Genomic DNA, 25,035 nt, shown 5'->3' with positions numbered 1-25,035 from the left:
GAGAGCATACTGTGTGCCCCGCACCGTGCTGAGAGCTGCACCCACGTCAGCTCGCGGGATCCCACAGCGACCGGGAGGCAGGCGCCGTTCATACCCCACTGTGCCTGAGAGAACAGGGGCTCGGGGTCAGGGACTCTCCCGGGTGCTGCGGCCACTCGCTGCTCCACAGCCGCCCCGGCCTCCGCCCATCCTGTGCTCCCGGACCCCAGAACAAGGCCCCTCCAGCCACCTCCCCTTCAGGACACATGAGGCTGCACCCTACACTCTTTATTGGTTTGGCTGAGGCTCCAGAAGGCAAGGCTGGGGGTTACCCTCATTTCCTGGGGGTGCGCAGTATTCTGCGCCCATCAGAAGACTTTACTGGGCACGGGATGGATGATCCCACTCTCTATGTATTCAAAGACAGTGTACGGGTCCTGGTCCCCATTGAGGATGATGGCATCCTTGTAGAACCCCTCCAGTTCGGCAGAATTCCTGTAGAACAGGTCCATTTTGAGCCTGACCCGCTCTTCAGCGTCCTTGGGGTTCTGCAGGAGACGGTCCTGGATCTCCATGGTCGGAGGCGGCTTGTACATGAGGTGGTACCTGTGAGACAGCGGGAGAAGCCGGTGACCCACGGCGCAGCCTGGACAGCAGGGAAGAGAGGGGCCCTCTGTCCTACTGCGGACCAAACTGGTCACCACCACCACCAAGCATTTACTGTGCACCAGCTGTGTGCACCACCACCACCACCGAGCATTTACTGTGCACCAGCTGTGTGCACCACCACCACCACCGAGCATTTACTGTGCACCAGCTGTGTGCACCACCACCACCACCACCGAGCATTTACTGTGCACCAGCTGTGTGCACCACCACCACCACCGAGCATTTACTGTGCACCAGCTGCGTGCACCACCACCATCGCCACCGAGCATTTACTGTGCACCAGCTGCGTGCACCACCACCACCGCCACCGAGCATTTACTGTGCACCAGCTGTGTGCACCACCACCACCACCACCGAGCATTTACTGTGCACCAGCTGTGTGCACCACCACCAGCACCACCGAGCATTTACTGTGCACCAGCTGTGTGCACCACCACCACCAGCACCACCGAGCATTTACTGTGCACCAGCTGTGTGCACCACCACCACCACCACCGAGCATTTACTGTGCACCAGCTGTGTGCACCACCACCACCACCACCACCACCGAGCATTTACTGTGCACTAGCTGTGTGCACCACCACCATCACCACCACCGAGCATTTACTGTGCACCAGCTGTGTGCACCACCACCAGCACCACCGAGCATTTACTGTGCACCAGCTGTGTGCACCACCACCAGCACCACCGAGCATTTACTGTGCACCAGCTGTGTGCACCACCACCAGCACCACCGAGCATTTACTGTGCACCAGCTGTGTGCACCACCACCACCGCCACCGAGCATTTACTGTGCACCAGCTGCGTGCACCACCACCATCCCCACCGAGCATTTACTGTGCACCAGCTGTGTGCACCACCACCACCACCACCACCGAGCATTTACTGTGCACCAGCTGTGTGCACCACCACCACCACCACCACCGAGCATTTACTGTGCACCAGCTGTGTGCACCACCACCATCACCACCGAGCATTAACAGTGCACCAGCTGTGTGCACCACCACCATCGCCACCGAGCATTTACTGTGCACCAGCTGTGTGCACCACCACCATCGCCACTGAGCATTTACTGTGCACCAGCTGTGTGCACCACCACCACCACCACCACCGAGCATTAACAGTGCACCAGCTGTGTGCACCACCACCACCACCACCGAGCATTTACTGTGCACCAGCTGTGTGCACCACCACCACCACCACTGAGCATTTACTGTGCACCAGCTGTGTGCACCACCACCACCACCACCGAGCATTTACTGTGCACCAGCTGTGTGCACCACCACCATCACCACCGAGCATTTACTGTGCACCAGCTGTGTGCACCACCACCACCGCCACCGAGCATTAACAGTGCACCAGCTGTGTGCACCACCACCACCATCGCCACCGAGCATTAACAGTGCACCAGCTGTGTGCACCACCACCACCACCACAACAAAGCATTTACTGTGCACCAGCTGTGTGCACCACCACCACCACCACCGAGCATTAACAGTGCACCAGCTGTGTGCACCACCACCACCACCACCGAGCATTAACAGTGCACCAGCTGTGTGCACCACCACCACCGCCACCGAGCATTTACTGTGCACCAGCTGTGTGCACAGCCTCGGCAGGGTGCAGGAGCTACAGAGACCCAAACATGGCCCACGCCCAGGGAAGAGGGTTGCAACCAACACTGGGACAGAATGGAACAGGATGAAGTCCAGATCCTTTTCCTTTCCCTGCCCCCATTTCCTCTTCCGCCCAGTGTGTATGAAACATCTGCTCTGTGGCATTTTATCTGCTACTGGCAACACAGCACCCAGCAAGGCAGCCACTGACGCCATGTTTACGGGGCTTACAGTGAAATGGGGGCGGGGACATTGTAGCAAACGGGAGCAGAGATGACAGGAAGTGTCAGAGATGGGCACTGTTGGGAGAGACTCCAAGGCAGCACAAAGGCCTTCGTACGTGACAAGGAAGACTGTCCCCCCGCAGCCAGGATGAGAGGGGAGACAAGGCTTATAGTCTAGGAAAATCCTGATATTTCCTTCCTGCGTCTCCTCACTCCATTCCTGGAGTGGTCCTGGTTGCCAAGAAGTGTGGTCCTAGTTACCAGGGATCATGTTCCTGGTTACCAGAGAACATGGTTGCTAAGGAACATGGTACTGGTTACCAAGAAACATTCTCCTGGTTGCCAAGCCTTCCCCCACCCCCACCCCATGCCTTAAGGGACTTGAAACTGCATTTCAAAGGAGCACAGTGATGGTACTCGGTCAGACTACAGAATAAAACTCAGAAGTCACCCCCTGTAACCAAGGGAAGTCTCAGAGGTGAACTGGTTCCCACGGGGATGTGTATAGCATCGCTGTGAGAGCAGAGGCCCAGGGACACATACAGGTGACCCCTGCCGGGTACAGCCGTGGCACATGCCCAGGTCGGAGCTGCCACCCAGGACAGAGTGGGTGGGCATCCCCACGACCACTGTGGAGCCGCGGACGCTGCTTTCCTGGTCACTCTTCCAGGCGGAGGGTCCACAGACGCTGCCCAGAGGAGCTCGTTGGCCAAGCCCTTTCTAGAGTTTTCTGTCAGCCGTCACCAGTGCTGTCCCTGGAGCAGCCCTGCTAAGGCATCAGTCAGCCAGACGGAGAGAGGAGGTCCCCAGTGGGGCCTGGCCCCGGGCGCCCTCAGATGGCCAACCTCCAGGAGCCTGGCACAAACCTCTCTCCAGTGACAGGATCAGTTCTCCTCAGGGTCAGCCGCTCGATGATGGAATCTAATGGCACATTCAAGAAGAACACCCTGTGGGGACAGAACACACACTGTGATTATGGAAGGGACCCCAGGCCACCCAGACCGGGTCGGCATCAAACCCTGAAAGGGGGTGGAGCCTCGGGAGCCATCTGTTGGGGGACCCAGGTGCCAAGCCCTAGACGGTCACCTGGGACAGACCAGGTGGGCCCCCCCTGCTGCGGAAGTGCTCTGCACCCCGGATTCAGGACCGCTCCCGGCCGCAGCATTCCTGCAGGAGGGACCTGTTCCCGGCACGTGTTCTCCATAACGACTGCTGTTCACAACGTGCCACAAAGTAACAGCCACCAGCAAGACATGTGAGATCGGGGCGTCTGAACTGGGGAGCAGAGGTGTTCCAACGCGCTTTCATCCCTTATACTCCAAACATGCGGGGGCCCCCATAGCATCCCCGGGACTTGCAAGGCCCAGCAGCAACCCCAGAACACGCTGTCACCGCGGCTGGCGGCTGGCGGCGCCCTCAGTGCCAGTAGAAAGGAAGCCAGGCCCTGGCCGGTTGGCTCAGTGGTAGAGCGTCAGCCTGGCGTGCAGAAGTCCCAGGTTTGATTCCCGGCCAGGGCACACAGGAGAAGCACCCATCTGCTTCTCCACCCCTCCCCCTTTCCTTCTTCTCTGTCTCTCTCTTCCCCTCCCGCAGCCGAGGCTCCATTGGAGCAAAGATGGCCCGGGCGCTGGGGATGGCTCTGTGGCCTCTGCCCCAGGCGCTGGAGTGGCTCTGGTCGCGACAGAGCGACACCCTGGAGGGGCAGAGCATCGCCCCCTGGTGGGCGTGCCGGGTGGATCCCGGTTGGGTGCATGCGGGAGTCTGTCTGACTCTCTCCCCGTTTCCAGCTTCAGAAAAATACAAAAAAAAAAAAAGAAAGGAAGCCAGTCTCGAATCCCTGCTGGTAATTGATGCTGCTTCATAAAGAAGCCGCAACTGGAAGATTTTAACCCAGCATATCGAGACCACTTGTCACTATTCCAGGGAGCGTGAGACGGGAAGCATGGGGCCACCAGGGCCGCACTGGAACCGCGACGCTGGAAAAGGTCTGGTGGGAGCGGAGCTGCCCCACGCCAGGAGCTCCTGAGGAGGTGGGCTCCCAGCGCCTCGGTGGGCGGGGCGGAGCCCATGCAGGCTGCGCAGTGATACTCCCGCCAGCCGGCCCCCACCCGCCCCACTTTCTATCTCTGGCACTCGTTACAGTAACAGCCGGGAAGGGAGGGCAGGGAGACAAGGGGGAGCCCAGAGCGGGAGTCCCCCCACCTCCGGGACTGCAGCATCTCAGGCCGCTGGGTGTCCCAGCCCCTCACTACTGAAGTGGGGGTCCCTGGACATGCAGCACCACAGGCCCTGGGGGCTGAGCCCCACCACCCACCCCGCCCACAGAATCATCTCCCTCTAACAAGACCCACAGTGACCCGGGCGCACGCGGTGACATACGTGGTGACATGCAGCGCTGTCCCGTGCTGCCCAGGTGTGTCTGAACTTGAGGCTCACCCAGAGGGCTTGTCTAAAACACAGATTCCGGGCACCCTCCCAGAGCTACTGAGCCACAGCCTCCAGGGGGAGGGGCTGTAAATCCCGGCTCAGGCCAGGGGTGGGGGGAGCTGCTCTAACCCAGGGTCTCTTCCTCCAGCGCCGGGAGCCCTGAGAATGTGGTGGCCTGGGCCCCACCCCGACAGATGCTGCTGGAACTGGCCCAGAGGAGGCTTGGGAATGAAAAATTTTAAAAGCTTCCCAAGGTATGTAGCCAAGATTGAGAACAACTGCTCTGATCCAGTCTACTCGGTGCCCAAGACGGGGGAAACAGAGCCTCAGAGGGGCGAGGGCTCCGCTCTGTCTCCTGGGGCGTTGCTGTCAGCTACGCAGCGACAGCTGGGACCCACCCCTCCGCCGGCCCTGGCCCTGGCCCCGCCCGCCCTGGCCGTACTGCCTGGGGCCCTGCCCCGCCCGCCCTGGCCGTACTGTCTGGGGCCCTGCCTGGGGCCCTGTCTGGGGCAATGTTGGCTTCCTCCTCCCGGCTCCAGAGTCCGTCTCACTGTGAACGGAGGGCTGTCGGCCTGGCAGATGGAGGGAGACGACGCACAGTAACCCTGAGTGTGGTGTCCAGAGCATGGGGCCTGCCCCGTCACCCCATGACCTCAACAAGAAGCCTCCACTCTGCACAGCTCCATACAAAGCGCCGCGGTGTCGCGGCCCGAGGGAACCCGTCAGGATGGCCGGGATCAGAACGGCAGCAGGTAACAAGCCCCGGAGAGGACGCGGAGGGAACCGAACCCCTGGGAATGAAGACGGCGCCCCTGCCCCGGGAAACAGTGCTGCAGGCGCCTCGAAAACTGGAACAGAATGAACACAGTACCCAGCACGTCCGTCGGGCTGTCCACCTCAGAAGAACCGGACACAGGGGCTTGACCGGGTGGTTTTACACCAACACTCATAGCAGCACGAATCATAACCGCCCAAGCAGAAATGACCCACACGTCCATCAGGGGATGGGATGAATGGATAAGCAAAATATGGCGTGTATATACAATGCAGCCTCAAAAAGGAAGGCAGGCCTGACCAGGCGGTGGCGCAGTGGATAGAGCGTCGGACTGGGATGCAGAGGACCCAGGTTCAAGACCCCGAGGTCGCCAGCTTGAGCGCGGGCTCATCTGGTTTGAGCAAAAATCCCACCAGCTTGAACCCAAGGTCGCTGGCTCCAGCCAGGGGTTACTCGGTCTGCTGAAGGCCCGCGGTCAAGGCACATATGAGAAAGCAATCAATGAACAACTAAGGTGTTGCAACGCACAATGAAAAACTAATGATTGATGCTTCTCATTTCTCTCCATTCCTGTCTGTCTGTCCCTATCTATCCCTCTCTCTGACTCACTCTCTGTCTCTGTAAAAACAAACAAACAAACAAACAAAAAAAAAAAAGGAAGGCAGGCCCAATGCCGGCCACCACGTGGATGAACGTTGGAGACATTGCCCTGAGTGAAATGAGCCAGGCACAGAGGACAAATACTGTCCGATTCCACTCACAGGAGGTCCGTAGAGGGGTCTGATTCATAGAGACAGAGAGCAGGGGGAGGTTGTCAGGGGCTGGGGGGGGGATGGGGATGGGGCGAGAGTGTTTACTGAGGACAGAGTTTCAGTTGGGAAGATGAGCAAGTCCTGGAGATGATGGTGGCCATGGTGACACAACCTTGTGTACGTATCTCATGCCACTGAACTGTACACTTAAAAATGGTTAAAACAGTAAATTTCATGTTAGGGACATTTTATCACAATTTAAAAAGCACTGTGATGTAGTTACCAGACATGACGGGCAAAGGTGGGCAGGACTGGTTCTCAGGCTTTGAAGACACTTAGAACTCAGCGAGATTCTGAATAGACTCGTGTCTACAAGTGAGCGGAGAACGTAAACTGTAGGACTGCACTAAGGCTACAGTAGCTCTAAGCGAGGCCATTGCTACACGAACTCCGAAAGCAGAAGAGCAGAGAATAAAACTGATTTTATTAGGCAGCCTTTCTCTGATACCAAAACTGGGCAAGGACCCTTCCGGATATGCAGAGACCCCATTCCCCCCGAATACTCCCCCCGAGTGCAGATGCGGGAGCGCTCAGTGAGAGAGCACCAGGCTGAGTCCAGCCACACGCACGCGCAAGGCCACGTCACCACGAAGTGAGACCCCATTCCCCCCGAATACTCCCCCTGAGTGCAGATGCGGGAGCGCTCAGTGAGAGAGCACCAGGCTGAGTCCAGCCACGCGCACAAGCAAGGCCACGTCACCACGAAGTGAGGCCCCATTCCCCCCGAATACCCCCCCCCCGAGTGCAGATGCGGGAGCGCTCAGTGAGAGAGCACCAGGCTGAGTCCAGCCACGCGCACGAGCAAGGCCACGTCACCAGGAAGTGAGGCTCGTCCGGGAGCGGAAAGCCAGTTCACCACTCGAGAGCCAGTCAGTGTCATTTATCAAATCATTAGGAAAAAAGAGGAAAAGCCATATAATCATCTCAACAGATGTGCGAAAAGCATTTGACAGAAATCTTACATCAAATTCTTGATGAATACTCTCAGCAAACTGGAGTATACCTTCCTTAATCCAATAAAGGGTTATTTACCAAAAAAACACAAAACCAAACCAAAAACCACCGGAAGGTAACGTCACAGCTGCTGGTGGGGGAGACGGCCGGCCCTCCCCCTCAGACCGGGAGCAAGGCAAGGCTGTCCTCTCCCACAGCTCCGATTCAAGGTCTCCCCGCACGCCCTGGACAGTACAGTAAGATGAGAGAAGGAAATGCAAGGCACACAAATTATAGGGAAAAAAATACACCACCTCCATTTGCAGATGACATGATTATCTCAGAAGTCCCAAGAATCTTCAAAAAAACTATGGTAGGGCCTGGCCGGTTGGCTCCGTGGTAGAGTGTTGGCCCGGCGTGTGGAAGTCCTGGGTTCGATTCCCGGTCAGAGCACACAGGAGAAGTGACCATCTGGTTCTCTACCCCTCCTCCTTCTCTTTCTCTCTCTCCTCCCACAGCCATGGCTCAAATGGTTCGAGCAAGTTGGCCCCAGGTGCTGAGGATGGCTCCATGGCTTCGCCGCACGAGCTGAAATAGCTCTGTTCAGAGCAACAGAGCAGTGGCCCCAGATGGGCAGAGCATCGCTCCCTGGTGGGCGTGCCGGGTGGATCCCGGTCGGGCGCATGCGGGAGTCTGTCTGACTGCCTCCCAGCCTCTTCGCCGCTCACTTAATAAAAATTAAAATAAATAAATAAAAAGCTATGATAGTAAATAAATTTTGTAAACTTACAAGGTACAAAATCAATATACAGAAAAGTAAGAATTTCTAGACTCTAGCAGTAAACTATTGAAATTTAAAAGTACCATTTACAGGCCCTGGCTGGTTGGCTCAGTGGTAGAGCGTCAGCCTGGCGTGCAGGAGTCCCGGGTTCAATTCCCGGCCAGGGCACACAGGAGAAGCGCCCATCTGCTTCTCCACCCCTCCCCCTCTCCTTCCTCTCTGTCTCTCTCTTCCCCTCCTGCAGCCAAGTCTCCATTGGAGCAAAGTTGGCCCAGGTGCTGAGGATGGCTCCTTGGCCTCTGCCTCAGGCACTAGAATGGCTCTGGTTACAACAGAGCGATGCCTCAGATGGGCAGAGTATCGCCCCCTGGTGGGCGTGCTGGGTGGATCCCAGTCGGGCGCATGCGGGAGTCTGTCTGACTGCCTCCCCGTTTCCAACTTCAGAAAAATACAAAAACTAAAAATAAATAGCCTGACCTGTGGTGGCGCAGTGGATAAAGCGTTGACCCGGAAATGCTGAGGTCGCCGGTTCAAAACCCTGGGCTTGCCTAGTCAAGGCACATATGGGAGTTGATGCTTCCAGCTCCTTCCCCCTTCTCTCTGTCTCTCTCTCTCCCTCTCTTTGTCCTCTCTAAAAATGAATTTAAAAAATTTAAAAATAAATAAATAAATAAATAAATAAAAGTACCATTTACAATAGCACAGAAACAAAATACTTAGGTGTAAAGCGGACACAATATGTACAAGATCTGTAGTTGAAAACTGCAGAACTGCCCTGGCCGGTTGGCTCAGCGGTAGAGCGTCGGCCTAGCGTGCGGAGGACCCGGGTTCGATTCCTGGCCAGGGCACACAGGAGAAGCGCCCATTTGCTTCTCCACCCCTCCGCCGCGCTTTCCTCTCTGTCTCTCTCTCTTCCCCTCCCACAGCCAGGGCTCCATTGGAGCAAAGATGGCCCGGGCGCTGCGGATGGCTCTGTGGCCTCTGCCTCAGGTGCTAGAGTGACTCTGGTCGCAACATGGCGACGCCCAGGATGGGCAGAGCATCGCCCCCTGGTGGGCAGAGCGTCGCCCCATGGTGGGCGTGCCGGGTGGATCCCAGTCGGGCGCATGCGGGAGTCTGTCTGACTGTCTTTCCCCGTTTCCAGCTTCAGAAAAGTGAAAAAAAAAAAAAAGAAAACTGCAGAACCCTGATGTAAAAAATCAGGGACCTAAGTACACGGGGGACTAACCGTGTTCATGGTAGCAAAGGCTCAATCCTGTTACAAGTGGAGCCCTCCTCGAAGAGAGCTATAAAGCCAATGCAATCCCAGCCAAAATTCCAACAAGGTTTTTAAAAGATTCTACACAGGCCCTGGCCAGTTGGCTCAGCAGTAGATCGTCAGCCCAGCATGTGGAAGTCCCGGGTTCGATTCCCGGCCAGGGCACACAGGAGAAGCGCCCATCTGCTTCTCCACCCCTCCCCCTCTCCTTCCTGTCTCTCTCTTCCCCTCTTGCAGCCAAGACTCCATTGGAGCAAAGTTGGCCCGGGCGCTGATGACGGCTCCATGGCCTCCGCCTCAGGTGCTAGAATGGCTCTGGTTGCAATGGAGCAATGCCCCAGATGGGCAGAGCATCGCCCCCTGGTGGGCATGCCTGGTGGATCCCAGTCGAGTGCATGCGGGAGTCTGCCTGCCTCCCCACTTCTAACTTCGGAAAAATACAAAAAAAAAAAAAAAAAAAAAAGATTCTACACAAGCTCATTATAAAAGTTCTATGGGCGGTGATTCTAGAAGTGATTGGAATTATGAAAAAAATATTGGAAGAGAACAAATTGATATCAAGACTTACTAAAAGTTACAGCAATTGGCCCTGGCTGGTTGGCTCAGTGGTAGTGTTGGCCTGAAGAGTGGAAGTCCCAGGTTTGATTCCCAGTCAGGGCATACAGGAGAAGTGACCATCTGTTTTCCATCCCTCATCCTCACCCTTCTCCCTCTCTCTCTCTCTCTCTCTCTCTCTTCTCCTTCCACAGCCATAGCTCAATTGTTTCAAGGGCATTAGCCCCAAGCACTGTGGATGGCTCCCTCAAGCCTCTGCCTCAGGTGCTAAAAATAGCTTGGTTGCAAGCATGGCCCCAGATGGGTGGAGCATTGCCCCCTAGTGGGCTTGCCGGGAGGATCCTGGTTGGGACACATGCAGGAGTCTGTCTCTGCCTCCCCTCCTCTCACTTGGAAAAGAAAGAAAAAGGAAAAAAAAAACTGAACAGCAACCATCTCAACCCCATTTTAAACCCGAGCACCAAGCTTCCGGCCCTCAGGTAGCAGCTGCTGTGTTCTGTCACTTCCCGCCCCCACTCCTTAAAGAGGGGGCCCCCTGGCCAGTTCTTGTTTAAAACTGTGCATAACTGATAGCTGCAAATCCTGGCAGGCTGAGTCTGACGTCTTTCCGGAGGCCCGGGGAGATTAGTGAGCATGCCTGGCCGTTTACCACGCACTGGGCAAACCTTCGGGTTTAAGGAGAGTGACCCAGGGCTCCGATTCCTGCATAACCAGTCTCCATTTTAAGTCGTAAACTGCTTCCTCCTCACCACCAGGAAGGAGGAGAATGGCTACGTGCCCACTGCCTCCCAGACTCCCCGACAATCACCAGACGCAGGTCGCTGGTCATTGTCAACTTCTGCAAACTTAGCAAAGAGAAAGCAGAGGACTGAAAGCAGGGGTGACAGGAGACAGTGGGACACGAGCAGAGCTTCACGACAGCCTGGCCAGCAGTGCCGGCCCATGGAGCCCCTGGAACAGCGACTCGCCCTGGACGGGACACGAGAGCGTGGGGGGACACGAGAGTGTGGGGGGACACAAGAGCACTCTTCAATAATCCTGGCCGGTGTCCCTTCCTGGCCCCAGAGGGTCGTGTCCAAACTCCCCCCGACATCTCCTCTCCCCACATTGGTCGTGCCCATGTGCTCAGCACGTCGGCCGTCAGTGCAGGGCACGGACGCTGGCGGAGCCGCGTGGCCCTCAGGGCCCGCCGGGCATTCACACTCGCCACTCCCGCTCCTCCCATTCACACTCGCCACTCCCGCTCCTCCCCGGGCCGCCCTTCAGCTCTGCGTCTGTCTGGGGGGGGCCTGGCTCCCCTCCCAGCTCGTCACCTGTGTGTTCGACACACGAAGTCCTGGAAACCCCACCCACCCCCACCCCTGTTCCTCTGGAGCCTAGGCCACACTATCGGGGCTTTGGAGCTACACCCACAGCTGCTGGCACGGGGTCCCCGACAGCGGGACCACTGCTCAGCACGGGTCAGTGTGAGGTGCCCCGGTGTGCGCTCCGGCTCGGATCCGCTGGTCTGGAACAGTCCCCCAGGCACCCCTGGGCCGGTGGACATTGCGCCGGCCCCTGGTGGGATGGCCCTGAGAGGCTCCATCGGTCCCCTCTTTTTTTTTTTTTTGTATTTTTCTGAAGCCAGAAACAGAGAGAGACAGTCAGACAGACTCACGCATGCGCCCGACCGGGATCCACTGGGCACGTCCACCAGGGGGCGACGCTCTGTCCCTCCAGGGTGTCGCTCTGCCGAGACCAGAGCCACTCTAGCGCCTGGGGCAGAGGCCAAGGAGCCATCCCCAGCGCCCGGGCCATCTTTGCTCCAATGGAGCCTCGCTGCGGGAGGGGAAGAGAGAGACAGAGAGGAAGGGGGGGGGGTGGAGAAGCAGATGGACGCTTCTCCTATGTGCCCTGGCCGGGAATCAAACCCGGGTCCCCCGCACGCCAGGCCGACACTCTACCGCTGAGCCAACCGGCCAGGGCCCATCGGTCCCCTCTTTAAGAGAGAATGTGACTCACTGGAAGGAGGTGGTCCGCTGACAGCCTCTAGCTCTGACTGTTTTCAGGGACCGGAGCCCTGTCTTCTGCTTGTCATTGTTTTCTTAACACAATTCCTGAGCTACAGCTTCACCCCTTAAACGTGCACGATGTAGATACAGAGTTGTACAACCGTCACCATGATGAGTTCTCGCACGCCCAAAGGAAACTCGTGCCCCTGAGCAGTCCTGCCCGGTGCCCAGCTCCGGGCCCCTGGCACCCACTAACCTGCTTTCCTTCAATGGACTGGCCTGTTCTGGGCATTGCCTGCAAGTGGAATCACACACTATGTGGCCCCCACAGCCTCCATTTAGGAAGATAAAGGGGAAAGAAAAGGAACTCCGCCCAAGGTTAAGAATCGAACACGTTGATCCCCGGGCGGCACTTTACCGCACACGGATGACACGGGCGGTCCCGCGCCCCCGCCCAGGCCCCTCCCGCGCCCCCACCCAGGCCCCTCCCGCCCCCCTGTGTCTCCGAGGTTCCTGCCCATTGGAGCCCACGCCACAGCCTCAGTCCTGTGTGTGGCCCCGCGGTGTTCTGCTGTGTTGGGACAGACCACGTTCTATTTACTCATTCCCCAGCGGGTGGACACTTTACCTCCAGCGTTTGAACAAGGTCACAGTCCTCTGGGCCTGGCGGAGTCTGCCCAGCCTGCCCTCCTGCCCTCCTGACCCCACCCCCCGCCCCCTCCTGCTGCGGCCCCTTTTCCTGGTTCAGCTCTTCCCTCCTCACTGAACTGGCTCCTGACGCTGTCTCGGCCTCTGCTTCCCGGAGAAACCACCCTGTGACCCGCGGCCAACTTCCCGTTTGCCTGTCTGTCCCCCGCCCCCCGCTGTCAGCTCCTGGGGGGCAGGGACCCAGCACCCCCGCCCCCTGAGGCAGGACAGTGCCCAAGACCTGGGCTCACCTTTCTGCGTCCCCTCTCTGCTCACTGTGAGAACAGCCATTTTACCCTCCAGGCGTCTGCCGATAAAAAGGCCTCACCAAGTTATTTTAAGGGTGATATATGGTAATCCATGCAAAGCACCTGGTGCGTAGTAACCACAGAATATTTACACGGGCCTGCGTGCCAGGCCTCGTCTAAGACCCGACCTGCATTATTAGCTCATGAGCTGCACGCCGACCTCACAAAGAATAGCTACGTCTGTGCTAACAGGTGAGCGGTTCAGCCACCGGCCAGAGTCCTCCATTAGAAAGCGGCCGTGATGGTTAATTTCACGTGTACACTTGACAGAGTCCCCAGATACGTGGTCACAAGTCATCCTGGGTGTGTCTGTGAGCGTGTTTTTGGATGAGATTAGCATGTAAACCTCAGCCTGGGTGAGGCCGACTGACCTCCCTGGTGTGGATGGGCTCGCCCAATCAGTTGAAGGCCCGAGTAGGACCGACAGGGACAGGCTGACCTCCCCCGAGTGAGAGGGAATTGCCCCTCGATGGCCTCCCAGCTGGGACACTGGCTTTTCCCAGCCTCCAGACCCAGAGGTCTCTGGCTCTCCCGAGTCCCCTGCAGTCCCCACAAGCACACAAGCCAACTCTCTGTCTACTCCTGTGTGTACAGGGCACACCCTGTTGGGCGTGTTTCTCTGGAGAGCCGTGACTCCTACGGTGGCAGCGGCAGGATTCGAACCCGGGCGGCCAGCCGCAGCGTCCGCGCACTTCACCACGGCACCCCGCTGTGAAGGGGTCTCCGAGTCCCCCTGCTCGGAGGTGTGGTTGGCCGGGAGCCCTCCGGGGCCGCGCTGCCCAACGTGCCAGGGTCACAGCCGGCGGGAGGCCCCGTCCTCTTGCTCCCCTTGAAGCAGATCAGCTGAAAGGGGGTTCCCGGCAGGAAATGGTGCGGATGCCGAGGGGCCTCTGCTCACAGCCCAACGCGCCGTCCTCTGGGAGCAGGGGTTTCCTTCCAGGACCAGAGTGGGGGCTGTGCGCGACCTGGACCCTCGGCCACCTGGGATACGAGCGCATGTCCTTGTCACCGTCTCCAGAAACAGGGAGCACAGGGAGGGACAGCTGAGAACTGACTGCAAGGTTCCCTTCTGGAAGCCCGTCTTCGTGGGGGGGGGGGGGAGCCTGGGCTGGAGGGGGGCACTGAACCTCCTGCCCCCCGGGGGAGGCTCCGCGCTGAGCTCTCCCGCTCTGCCTTCCTTCGGGGGCTGCAGAGAGGTCCTGTTCTAGCCCCTCCACAGCTGGAGTTCTCCTCCGTGAGCCTCTCTCTCTCTCTCTCTTTCTCTCTCTCTGCCCCTCCACAGCTGGAGTTCTCCGTGAGCCCCTCTCTCTCTCTCTCTCTCTCTCTCTGCCCCTCCACAGCTGGAGTTCTCCTCCATGAGCCTCTCTCTCTCTCTCTCTCTCTCTGCCCCTCCACCGCTGGAGTTCTCCTCCGTGAGCCTCTCTCTCTCTCTCTCTGAGGGTGTTTTACTTCCCGGCTCTGGTCTTTTTTTTTTTTTTTTTTTTTTTTTTTGTATTTTTCTGAAGCTGGAAACGGGGAGAGACAGTCAGACAGACTCCCGCATGCGCCCAACTGGGATCCACCCAGCAAGCCCACCAGGGGCGATGCTCTGCCCACCAGGGGGCGTCGCTCTGTTGCAGCCAGAGCCACTCCAGTGCCTGGGGCAGAGGCCAAGGAGCCATCCCCAGCTACCGGGCCATCTTTGCTCCAATGGAGCCTCGGCTGCGGGAGGGGAAGAGAGAGACAGAGAGGAAGGAGAGGGGGAGGGGTGGAGAAGCAGATGGGTGCTTCTCCTGTGTGCCCTGGCCAGGAATCGAACCTGGGATTTCTGCACACCAGGCCGACGCTCTACCACTGAGCCAACCGGCCAGGGCCCCGGCTCCGGTCTTAACCCCTTGCCTCTCATCAACCACCATCACCATCACCGTGAACCGAACCGTTCCTATGGGCCAGGCACAGTGCACACGTGTGCACCCACTTAATCCTCGCAAGAAGCAGGTGGCCCCGGTCCTACAACGGTGCCCATGTCAAGGACGGGGAGACTCAGGCCCTCGAGAGGGTGGGCGCTGCCTCCCAGCGGGGCTCTGGCCCGGTGGGGTCCAGGAGGCTCCTTGGCCGCCCTGCTGCCGTTCTGTCCGGACACTGATTCTGCCTCCTTCCCCGCTGTGGTCGTGGGAGTGGGTGGCGTTGCGTGTGCACCCCCATCCTCAGGGCTCACGGGACCCCCACCTCAGACCAGAGCTGCCATCCACCCTGTGTCTCCCGCCACTTAGGGGACACGCGGCGCCCCGGGCTGGGATGCCCTCCTCGGTCGGTTGGCCTCACCGGGGGCACCGTGCACTGCCTGCCGCCTCTCTGGGTCCAAGAGAAACAACCCGGATTCTGCAAGACCCTTGGTCCGAACCGCCGCTGCCTTGCCTCAGGGTCTGCCGCCGCTGGTTAAACCCACGCCTTAGCTCCTCCAAAATCATGTGAAATCCCTGCATAAATATTGGAGCAGCACCTCCCAGAGACTTTCATTACAGTGCGCTGGGCTGCCGCCAGAGCTCCCGGCTGCGGGGAGAGCAGAGGCACGCGAAGGGGAGAGATACCCTTTCGAAAACAGAAAGGTGGGGTTACCCTGTGCCAGGCCGCCCGCCCCGGGGTGGGGGGGTCTGACCATCTCTCACATTTTACAGACGGGAGGGAGGGGAAACGCCCCTTCAGCCCTCCAATCTCATAGAGGTTTTACTTCTTGAAAAACCTCAACCTGATGAAATATTGATACCCAGGGGTATTAATTAAGGGGGGGTGAGAGTCCGTCAAGAAAACCCCAATATGTGTGCCGTGTCCCCGGGAATCTGGGGGAATTCACAATCAAGTGTGTAAATATTCTAAAGAGGGGTCCTGAATATTTTATGAATATTTGTCATAAAACAGAAATAATAACCACTAGGCAGAGCTATTAGAATTAATATTTATGCTGCCCGCCATGAAATATTCATGGGGACAGAGAAGGCCCCCCCCCCGCCCCGTAAGACAAGAATTAATTTACACTGGGCTCGGTTTACCCGCTGGCTTGATGTTTAAAGACGGTTGACAAGCCTCCGTATGAATCCGCCAGTCACTTCCCGCAGCCGGCGGAGCGGAGGGGGCGGGGCGGGTCCGGGCTGCTGACAGCTCGCAGATTGAGTTTCTGACAGCCCTTAAAAAACCTAAATGGCCCCCCACCTTTTTTTCCTTCTTCCATTGCCCAAGGCGCTCTGTTCTCCTGCCGTTCATCCGATCTCCCCTTCCATCTGCTGAAATTAACGAATTAATGAGCGCGATAGGCTTTACCGTGGGGCCCGGGCGGATGTTTACAGGCGATTAAATTATAATGTGGGGCGGCTGTATAATTCATGAACCAATTAAAGGAAGTGTTAGTTGATTTGATGGGATGAGGACGTACAAAATGCATTTAACTAATGGGGAGCCGCGGCCGCGAGGGCCGGCTCCCTCTCTCGGATTACGCGGCTAATTGCTGCGCTTTATGGGGCCCCGTCACCGGATAGCCATGCATATTTCATTGTCCTCAAATACTTCGATTGTGCGCGTCCCTGTCGAGGCTGTAATGCGGAGAGGCCGGGCCAAACGTGGCTGTAGTTACAGTGGCCGGGCCGTGGCCGCGGCTCCGGAACCTGAGCTCGGGGCGTCGGGTGTCACCTAATCACCCCCTGCCATTAGGTGATTAAAATGGCTCCTGTTTTACCGAAGATTCCGCAGGCTGGCTCCCTGACAGTGGCAACGCCGGGGCCCTGACCCCCTTTCTCGTGGAGGAGGAGAGAGCAGAGCCTGCGGAGCCCCTGCATTGCTGTGGCAGCCGCCCCGTGTCCGGCGTGCAGGGGGGGGCCCCGGGGTCAGTCACCCAGAGGCCCAGAGGCCCGCGGGGCACTTCACCTGGGGTGCTCCGGGAGCTAAGGGTTTCCTCCAGGCCTGATTTTGTCCCTCCGCACAAGGGGGCCACTCGGGGCTTCGTGAAACGCGGTTAGTGGCAAACTTGGACCCAAACTCGAAGCTCTGTCACCAGCAGGCTGGTGTGCTTGGAGGGCAGTCGCAGCGAGAGAGCAAATGAGCCTGCCCAGCAAGATCGTCCCGGAGCTCAGAAGACAGAGCCGCCTGCTTCCATGGTGCTGTGGGCAGGACATGGACTTCCCTGCTGGAGCAATGAGTGTCTGGGCCAGAGAGATGTCACCGGCACAGCAACCGTGTTCACTGTGTGGGGACCGGGAGAGCATCCCCTCATTCCCCGCTGGTGGTCAGAGCCCTACCCGAACCCCAAGAGCCCAGCCCACTGGCCAGGCCCCTGAAATGCTTCCACGGGCTCCTCTGGCTTCTGGGTCTGGATCTCACACCTGCTGAACGCACACATACCACAACCAATGGCAAAGCCCTTGGTTAGCGCCGTCCACCCCTGGGATGTCTGAGACAGCGCTTCCCGGCTTCTGCTTGCACCCAGGACTGTGGGGAGGGGCCGGCCCTCAGCCAGGGGCTGCAGTCTCCCAACAAGGCTCCCGGGTTCTCCGTCTCTAAGACGGGGCAGAGGGTGGCGTGTCCATAGGTGGTGAAGATGAAAAGAACTAACCTGCGTGCTTAGTGTCTGGTCTGGCAGGCAGGGATTGGCCACATTACTTTAGCCAGTATCATCACGTGCTATTAGAGGCATCACCACCTTCCCCTCCGCCAGTGCACACACGGTCAGGGGCCGCCTCCACCGTCCCCCCCACACCGGAGGCCGGGCTGCCCAGCAACGCCTCCAGGAAGGCCCGGAGCTGGCAGGCCCTCTTGTGACGAGCCCAGGACGGCTCTCTGACCGGATCTGAGGGGAATGGGTTGTAGGGATCCACGGGTCTCAGGTGAGACGAGCACCCAGGTGGCCCCACCTCGAGGATGGAAGAGGCCGATGAGGTCAGCGGAGGGAAGTTACCTGGACCGACGTCTCTTCCCTGGGACCTAGGCGCAAGGGTCAGCTCGCCGTGGGCAGCACGGCAGAAGTTGGCGCGCTCTGGTTTGAGAGAAAGACCAAAGAATCGTTTCTGAGCGCTGACTACGTGCAACCCACCGCCCTAAATAGTTTATAAACGTCCCCTTCTATCCTCTCGTGAGGTCAACACGAGTCTTCCCGACGCACAGGGAAAGGGGGCTGGGCGTCTTGCTTCAGGAGCTCCTTCTCGGCCGACACGCGCGCAGAACGGACACGCGGGCACGGCTCCTGTTGCTGAGTTACTCACGACAGCGGAGACCCGGACACACGCCCGACCAAGGACAGAGGAAGGGGCACTGTGGCGCCCCCGGGCCCTGCAGCGTGGAGGAGAAAGAAGGGAGACCCAGGGCGCGGAGACCGAGGAGGAGCCTGGGACAGGATCGGATAGCACAGCACGCGGGCGTGAGCCAGTCTCACAGGAGAAGTGGGTCTGGACCGTGGTGCCCCCGGGCCCTGCAGCGTGGAGGAGAAAGAAGGGAGACCCAGGGCGCGGAGACCCAGGAGGAGAAAGAAGGGAGACACAGGGCGCGGAGACCCAGGAGGAGCCTGGGACAGGATCGGATAGCACAGCACACGGGCGTGAGCCAGTCTCACAGGAGAAGTGGGTCTGGAAGGGGGCGCACCCGTCTGGGGGAGGGGCGGGCACAGACAGGAAACTTTTTACTCCGTTTGTGTCTGCTCTCTCTTTTCTTTTTTTACAACGAGAATACGCTATTTCTACAATGAAGAAAAACGCTAATGATAAAAAAAAAAACAAACGCTACCGATGTAATCACAAGAAAAAGGTTATTTTTAAAAAGGAAACTTGGCAATTTTAAGCTAAAGGACCAGCCTGCTGGTGATGACGCATGGTTGGGCCAGTTTCTCGTGCAGGTCACACCATATACAGAATTATAATTTCACGTGTCCGAGTGCCAGCCACCTCCCACCCTGACGTCACACCATATACAGAATTATAATTTCACGTGTCCGAGGGCCAGCCACCTCCCGCCCTGACGTCACCGTGGCGTCCACGCGTTATTTCATGGGCGTGGGCAGACCTAAGGCAAGGGCACGACCCAGGTTGGCCACTGAGAGGGACGCAGGGTGAGATGACCCCGGGGGTTGACCAGACCGTTCGCCAGGCAGCAAGCAGCCTCCCGGGTGCCCGGGTACAAGACGGGCCGGGTGAGAAAAGGTGGGTGGCTCGCTCCGCGCAAACCGGCGCCTCTGGTTTAGAAAAACCAGCTTGTGTTTTCTTCGTCCGTTCGACAGATATCTACCCAGTGGCCCTAAGTCCTCGTCACCGCTGTCCAGGCCCACGAACCTCGTGCTGAAGGAGCCAGTCACGCCCCTGCCCTCACAGAGCTCGCCACGCACGTGTGGATCCACACGGCTAGAGACTGCCTGTCCCTGGTGCCTGGGGATGACCCCACTGTTAAAAGATTAAACGTGGTAAGCACAGACCAGCCTGCCACCAGCGAAGAGCTGAGACGCAGGAGTCACGGGTAAATACGAGTAGGGCAAGGCAGGTGGGGTGCACCCACATATCTGAGGTGGCTCCTTTTCTGAAGAGGCCACCGGATTTGCAGTGTTGGCGGTGGGCCGAGCATGCTACGTACGTAACATTGCCCCGTGGGGTCTTCTCCCTCTGGGAGGCAGCTACAGCTGGGATGCCCCCCCCTTTTTTATTTTTTATTGTATTTATTTTTAATGGGGTGACATCAGTAAATCAAGATGGGATGCCCCCTTTTATAGGCATGGGACCTGGCACTCAAAGCCATGAGTGACCTTCCCAAAGTCACCCATCCTTGGTAGTAGCAGATTTTTTGGGATTCAGGTTAGTGGGATACACTAGCCTGAGCTGTGACCACTGGGCCACACCACCCCTCTGGAAGCTCAGGTACACAGCACCTCATTAACAGCTCTGACTCTCGGGGTACACCATGCCCCGAGTCAGGCTGGGGGGGTGCAGACACCAACTCCCTGGCCTTGACAGGACACCCAGATGTAGGTGTAGCTGTCATCCCATTTACAGAGGAGGCCACTCGCTCCGCCACCAGCTGGACTGGGGACCCCCAGCCCTGGACACCAGCACCCAGGGTGGCGACTGCTGGGCTAGTGGGTGTTTACCAAACGCAGGGGTTTTCTGAGCCCTCTGCCTGTATTATCACACTCTTTCTCTTTTTTCTGCTTTTCTTTTTTGTTGTTTTCTTTTTCTTTTTTTTTCTCTTTTTTTATCTCTTGAGGTAGGTTTGCTCGGCATTTATTTTTTTAACTGAGGATAAATTCATAGAACAGAGAAGTTAACTGTCTGAAGTGCGCCATGCAACATCGTTGAGGCTTGTAGTGTTGGCACCCAGCTCGTTTGTCCTGAGTCTCTGCCGTGTGAGGCTTCTGCGGGTGCTGGGCCCCTGGGCCCCCATGTGCCTCCCAGACCCGGCCTCTCCCTGACCTCCTCCCACGGCCTCTCAGGCCTCCACTGGCTTCATTTCCTCCTGGCATCTCTCCCTCCGGCATGGAGGCCGCAGAGGACCCCAGCAGAGACCTCGGGGACCTTCCTGGCGCTGTTCAGGGAACTTCCCGGGACACCCCCACGGGGGGCAACAATCTCCTCTGGGCTCCACTCCAGGAGGGCCACCCTCAGATTTCTCCCCGGGTCTCTAACTGTGATGGATAGGCAGCTTTTCCTCGCGGACGAGCAGATGTAGGTTCACATTCTGCCACGCCACAGTCTCCACCTGGTGAAGTGGGCCCCCACCCACAGACAGGCTCCCGAGACCCCTCCCTCCTCAACCAGCGCCCAACGTCGGGCCGCAAGCAGACACGCGCTACAACCGGACGAAGGACTCCGGCCTGGGAGGCCCTGCCCCGCCCAGCCCCGCGGCGCGTGGCCTGTCGGAGCCAGGAGAACGCCGCCCTAACTGCCCGCTGCGAGGGACCCGGGGTTAAACTGTTTATCTCGGTATCTCCTGGGTTAAACTTCTTCAGTGAACCCACCGGGGAGGCGAAACCGGAGCTTCCAGATAAAGCCTTTCCAGAGCCGTGGCTGGGGACACGGGGTTGCAATTTAAGACGTCTGGGTTCCGATGCTTGTCTATGAATTAAACTTATTCTTTGCGTGCGGGTTGGGCAGAAGCCACCCCAGGGCCTCTCTCCCTGCGGTGACCCTGAGGCCCGGTGAGGCTGAGAAGGAGGGCTGTGAACCCCCACCCGCCGTGGGGACACGGACTACGCCCTACGTTCAGTGGAAGCAAGGGATGTGATACCACGTCTGCAGCTGAGACCCCCCCCTTTTCGTGGGGCGTCTCTAAGAGGTGCCGGCGTACGTGCGTGCGTGCGTGCATGCGTGCGCTAAAACGTTAACGTGTTTTCTCTCTGGACATCAAATGTGTTCACCTAGCTGCACTTTCTAACCTTTCTACAGTAAGTGGATTCTCTGTGTAATGAAATGTTTGAAATACACATGGACAGTCACCCCCACCCCTGCTCCGGGCTCTCTGACCAGCTCCTCTGGGGACTTCTCACAGCCCCACCCTGAGCCTCCAGGCTCCCTGCTGCCCCTCCTACCCCCCACCCCCACCCCCAGCTCCCCAGACCAGCTGCCTGGGGACATGCCTGGCCTCCTGCTGCCCCAAGTCTGAGGTTCTTCCTCCCAGCATCCCCTGGCGGGCTCCTTCTTCTCAAGTCTTTCTTGTTCAAGTCCTAGTTTCCTGGACCCTTCCTCCGCAGAGCCGTCCCCCCCCGCCCCGTCCTGGGGCCGTCCCCCCCCCCGTCCTGAGTCCATCCTCCCTGTCCTGGGGCCGTCCCCCCTGTCCTGGAGCCATCCTCCTGTCCTGGGCCGTCCCCCCCGTCCTGGGCCGTCCTCCTGTCCTGGGGCCGTCCCCCCTGTCCTGGGGCCGTCCCCCCTGTCCTGGGCCGTCCTCCTGTCCTGGGGCCGTCCTCCTGTCCTGGGGCCGTCCCCCCTGTCCTGGGGCCGTCCCCCCTGTCCTGGGCCGTCCTCCTGTCCTGGGGCTGTCCTCCTGTCCTGGGGCTGTCCCCCCTGTCCTGGGGCCGTCCCCCCTGTCCTGGGCCGTCCTCCTGTCCTGGGGCCGTCCTCCTGTCCTGGGGCCGTCCCCCCTGTCCTGGGCCGTCCTCCTGTCCTGGGGCCGTCCCCCCTGTCCTGGGCCGTCCTCCTGTCCTGGGGCCGTCCTCCTGTCCTGGGGCCGTCCCCCCTGTCCTGGGGCCGTCCCCCCCCTGTCCTGGGGCCGTCCTCCCCGTCCTGGGGCCTGACCCTGCACCTTTCCCCACCGCGCCATGGAGCACTGTCTTCGTGGGTGTTTCTCCTTTGCTTGTTTGATTACTGTCGCCTCCTCCCTGGGGACCTCTGTTCACGGCTGTAGCCCCGGGACCTGGGACGGTGCCTGCCAAGGAGCAGCCCACACAGACACGTGTGGAAGGCACAACCCACGCGTGAGGCCTTCCCCCACTGCTAAGAGCAGCAGCTGCCCGAGGGGTCTGATGTTCAGAGAGGTAAGGCTGCCTATCAAAGCCACCTCCCCCCCAGTGCGTGTTCACCCCCCTGGGTCTGGGCCTTCATCGTGTCCCTCCATTGCCAGGATGCCCACGGTGGGGGAGCCTGGCCCCACAGGACCAGGGCTTGGTGGGGAGCAGGCACTGACCCTCTGCCGGCCCCAGGAGCCTGGCCCCACAGGACCAGGGCTTGGTGGGGAGCCGGCACTGACCCTCTGCCGGGCCCCAGGAGCGTGGCCCCATGATTTCCATCTAGAAGGCCTGGGGCAGTGGCCTGCTTAGACACGCTCACGGACATGTCTGCAGAGTTACACATTCTGTTCGCCAGTGGACCGGAGTTCATGGAGGGGCTGAAGCCCTCCAGGACTGTACCCAGGTGTGCGCGTCCTGGGCAGGGAAGGGCCATCGGGCAGGGGCTCCCACTGGTGGCTCCAGGACATGCCACTGTCCTTGCTGGAGGACTGGGGGTCACCCTCCCCCAGGTGGCCCTGAATGGTTTGCCCTCCGTGCCCTGCTGGGGTGCAAAGGGCACCTTCACTGTGGTGGGACCCCGTCTCCCTCTCCCCCTCCACCCCTGCTCTCAGTGCACATTCCTGCAGCCTCCCAGCGTGGCACTGAGGTGACCATGGGGACAGCAGGCGGCAGAGCCAAAGGCCTGCCTTGACGGAAATGACCGGCCTCAGCCGGACAGCTCAGACGGGCGGTGAGGTCCAGTCCCAGGCCCTGTGGCTCAGGCTCTGGATAATCCACAGCGCTGAGTGCACACGGGGTGGGGGGGCTGAAGCAGAGAGACTGTGGCCAGGACCCCTGCGGCAAAGGGGCAGACGGGAGGGCAGTGACGGTGACGCAGGACACGGGCGGGGCCGGGCAGGTACGGCTGGGGGGTCTCTGGAGCACTCGCCCTGACGGGCCGGATGGAAACGGCTGTTTGTGCTTCCTTATCTGTGAGCGGAACTGCAGGCCCAGACGGGTCGTGATGGAGAGAAGGCCGCTCACTGCGGTGCGAGCCCAGGGAACTCGGGGAGCTTGGAGATGAGGGGGTGCCCAGCTCCTTGCGTTTTCCTGACTCACCAAGGGTTTGCAACAGTGAGGTTTCCCAGACACGTGCAAACGAGAGGGCCGCGGAGCCCACACCCCACCTGACTGGACGCCAGTGACCAGAGCCCCGCCCTCTTCCAGGTGTGTGCCTGTCCCCAGAGGTCCAGCTTTCTCGGTGCCCGCGGCGTGGCTCGTTCTCGCAGCCTCTCCACGACAGGGCAGGTCAGCCAAACGCAGCGTGCCCGCCTCCCCCTCCCCCAGCTGTGCCCGCCTCGCCCTCTCCCAGGCGTGCCCGCCTCCCCCTCCCCCAGCCGTGCCCGCCTCCCCCTCCCCCAGCCGTGCCCACCTCCCCCTCTCCCAGGCGTGCCCGCCTCGCCCTCCTCCCAGCTGTGCCCACCTTGCCTTCCCCCAGCCGTGCCCACCTTGCCCAAAGGCCCAGCACTTCCCAAGCTGATCCCGTCCTTCTCCCACCACTTCGAGAGAAAGGCTTATGGCCAACACTCTGCACGGCCTCATCAGCCAGGCTTTGCTGATGTTTTTATCAGCACCTCCCTTCTTCGGGCGGACCGGGCCACACGCGCTGCCTGCTGCGGTCTGGGCTGCGGCCCGGGTGTCTGAAATATTTAGCAGGCTTTCGCATTTTCCGTGTGTCGGGGAACCGGAGCCCCATCAAGCCTTATGTTCCTGGCGCCGTGCAGACCCTGCACTCCGAGACCTCGTGGGAGAGGCTGCACTGGGCCAGCGCCCTCACCCCCTTCTGAGAGGCAGAGCTCCTGGGGAGGGGGCCCCGGGCGGTGGGGGTGCAGGTGGGGCCCCCGCTCACCACCTCTGCGTCTCCTGAGCCGGCACCGCGGTGCACACCCCACTCCGGCTTCACCGGGGCTTGCCAGCCGAGTGAGCGGCCCCCTGCTGCTGAGGCCCACACTCCAGCAGCTGCGCAGGGGCAAAGGGGACCCCAGGAGCCCTCCCCTTCTGCAGGCAGGTCGCCTCGGACCCGTGTCCAGCTCCAGTTCTCAAAAATTGGCAGGGAAAGAGGGTTATTCGTCAGCCTTCGCTGTTTCCTCTACAGCTCCCTTTTCCAACACTACAGAAGTTCTCTTTGTCCGGACTCTTCCTGATTCATTACAGTGTTTCCCTTTGTTTTCCTAGCACAGGAAACACCCAAAGGGCAGCTGGGTCTGCAGAGAGGAGCTGTCCCCCCCCCTTGCCCCTAGCCCGAGAAGCTGCAGGTTCTGAACAGAACCCCGAGGAGGATGAGGACGGCGTCCATGCCCGGCCCCTCCTGGGGGGGGGGCAGCCTGACCACACACACATACACACACACACACACACCCTGCACAGTGTTACATAAATCATCTGCTTCTTCCTTGAAAACTTTCACTGTTCTGGGCAACCAATCCCTTTACAAACCTCCCCACCAACCACAAATCCACATCTTGCCACACAGAGGGTGGGTCAGCTGCCAGCAGCCACGCTCCAAAATGCAAAGTAAACCTGAGCTAACTTCGGA

General features: G+C 59.4%; 1 protein-coding gene across 4 annotated transcripts in view; it reads right to left on the bottom strand.

The window, feature by feature from the left end:
- Nucleotides 1-259: 259 nt before the first annotated feature.
- The window catches only part of AK8 (adenylate kinase 8), a 120,949-nt gene continuing 96,173 nt past the window's right edge, over nucleotides 260-25,035 (bottom strand). For all 4 annotated transcript variants that reach the window (XM_066366816.1, XM_066366817.1, XM_066366818.1 and 1 more), the window contains 2 exons: nucleotides 3,355-3,435; nucleotides 260-585 (listed from right to left, as the gene is read on the bottom strand). In XM_066366816.1, the coding sequence (XP_066222913.1) occupies nucleotides 348-585; nucleotides 3,355-3,435 (319 nt within the window). In that variant the 3' untranslated portion in view covers nucleotides 260-347. The remainder of the gene's footprint in view (nucleotides 586-3,354; nucleotides 3,436-25,035) is intronic.

The sequence above is a fragment of the Saccopteryx leptura genome, chromosome 2, assembly GCF_036850995.1.
Source record: "Saccopteryx leptura isolate mSacLep1 chromosome 2, mSacLep1_pri_phased_curated, whole genome shotgun sequence".
NCBI classification, from domain to species: Eukaryota; Metazoa; Chordata; class Mammalia; order Chiroptera; family Emballonuridae; genus Saccopteryx; species Saccopteryx leptura.
The sequence above is the reverse complement of the archived record's forward strand: the minus strand, read 5'-3'. Positions and strand labels throughout refer to the sequence as shown.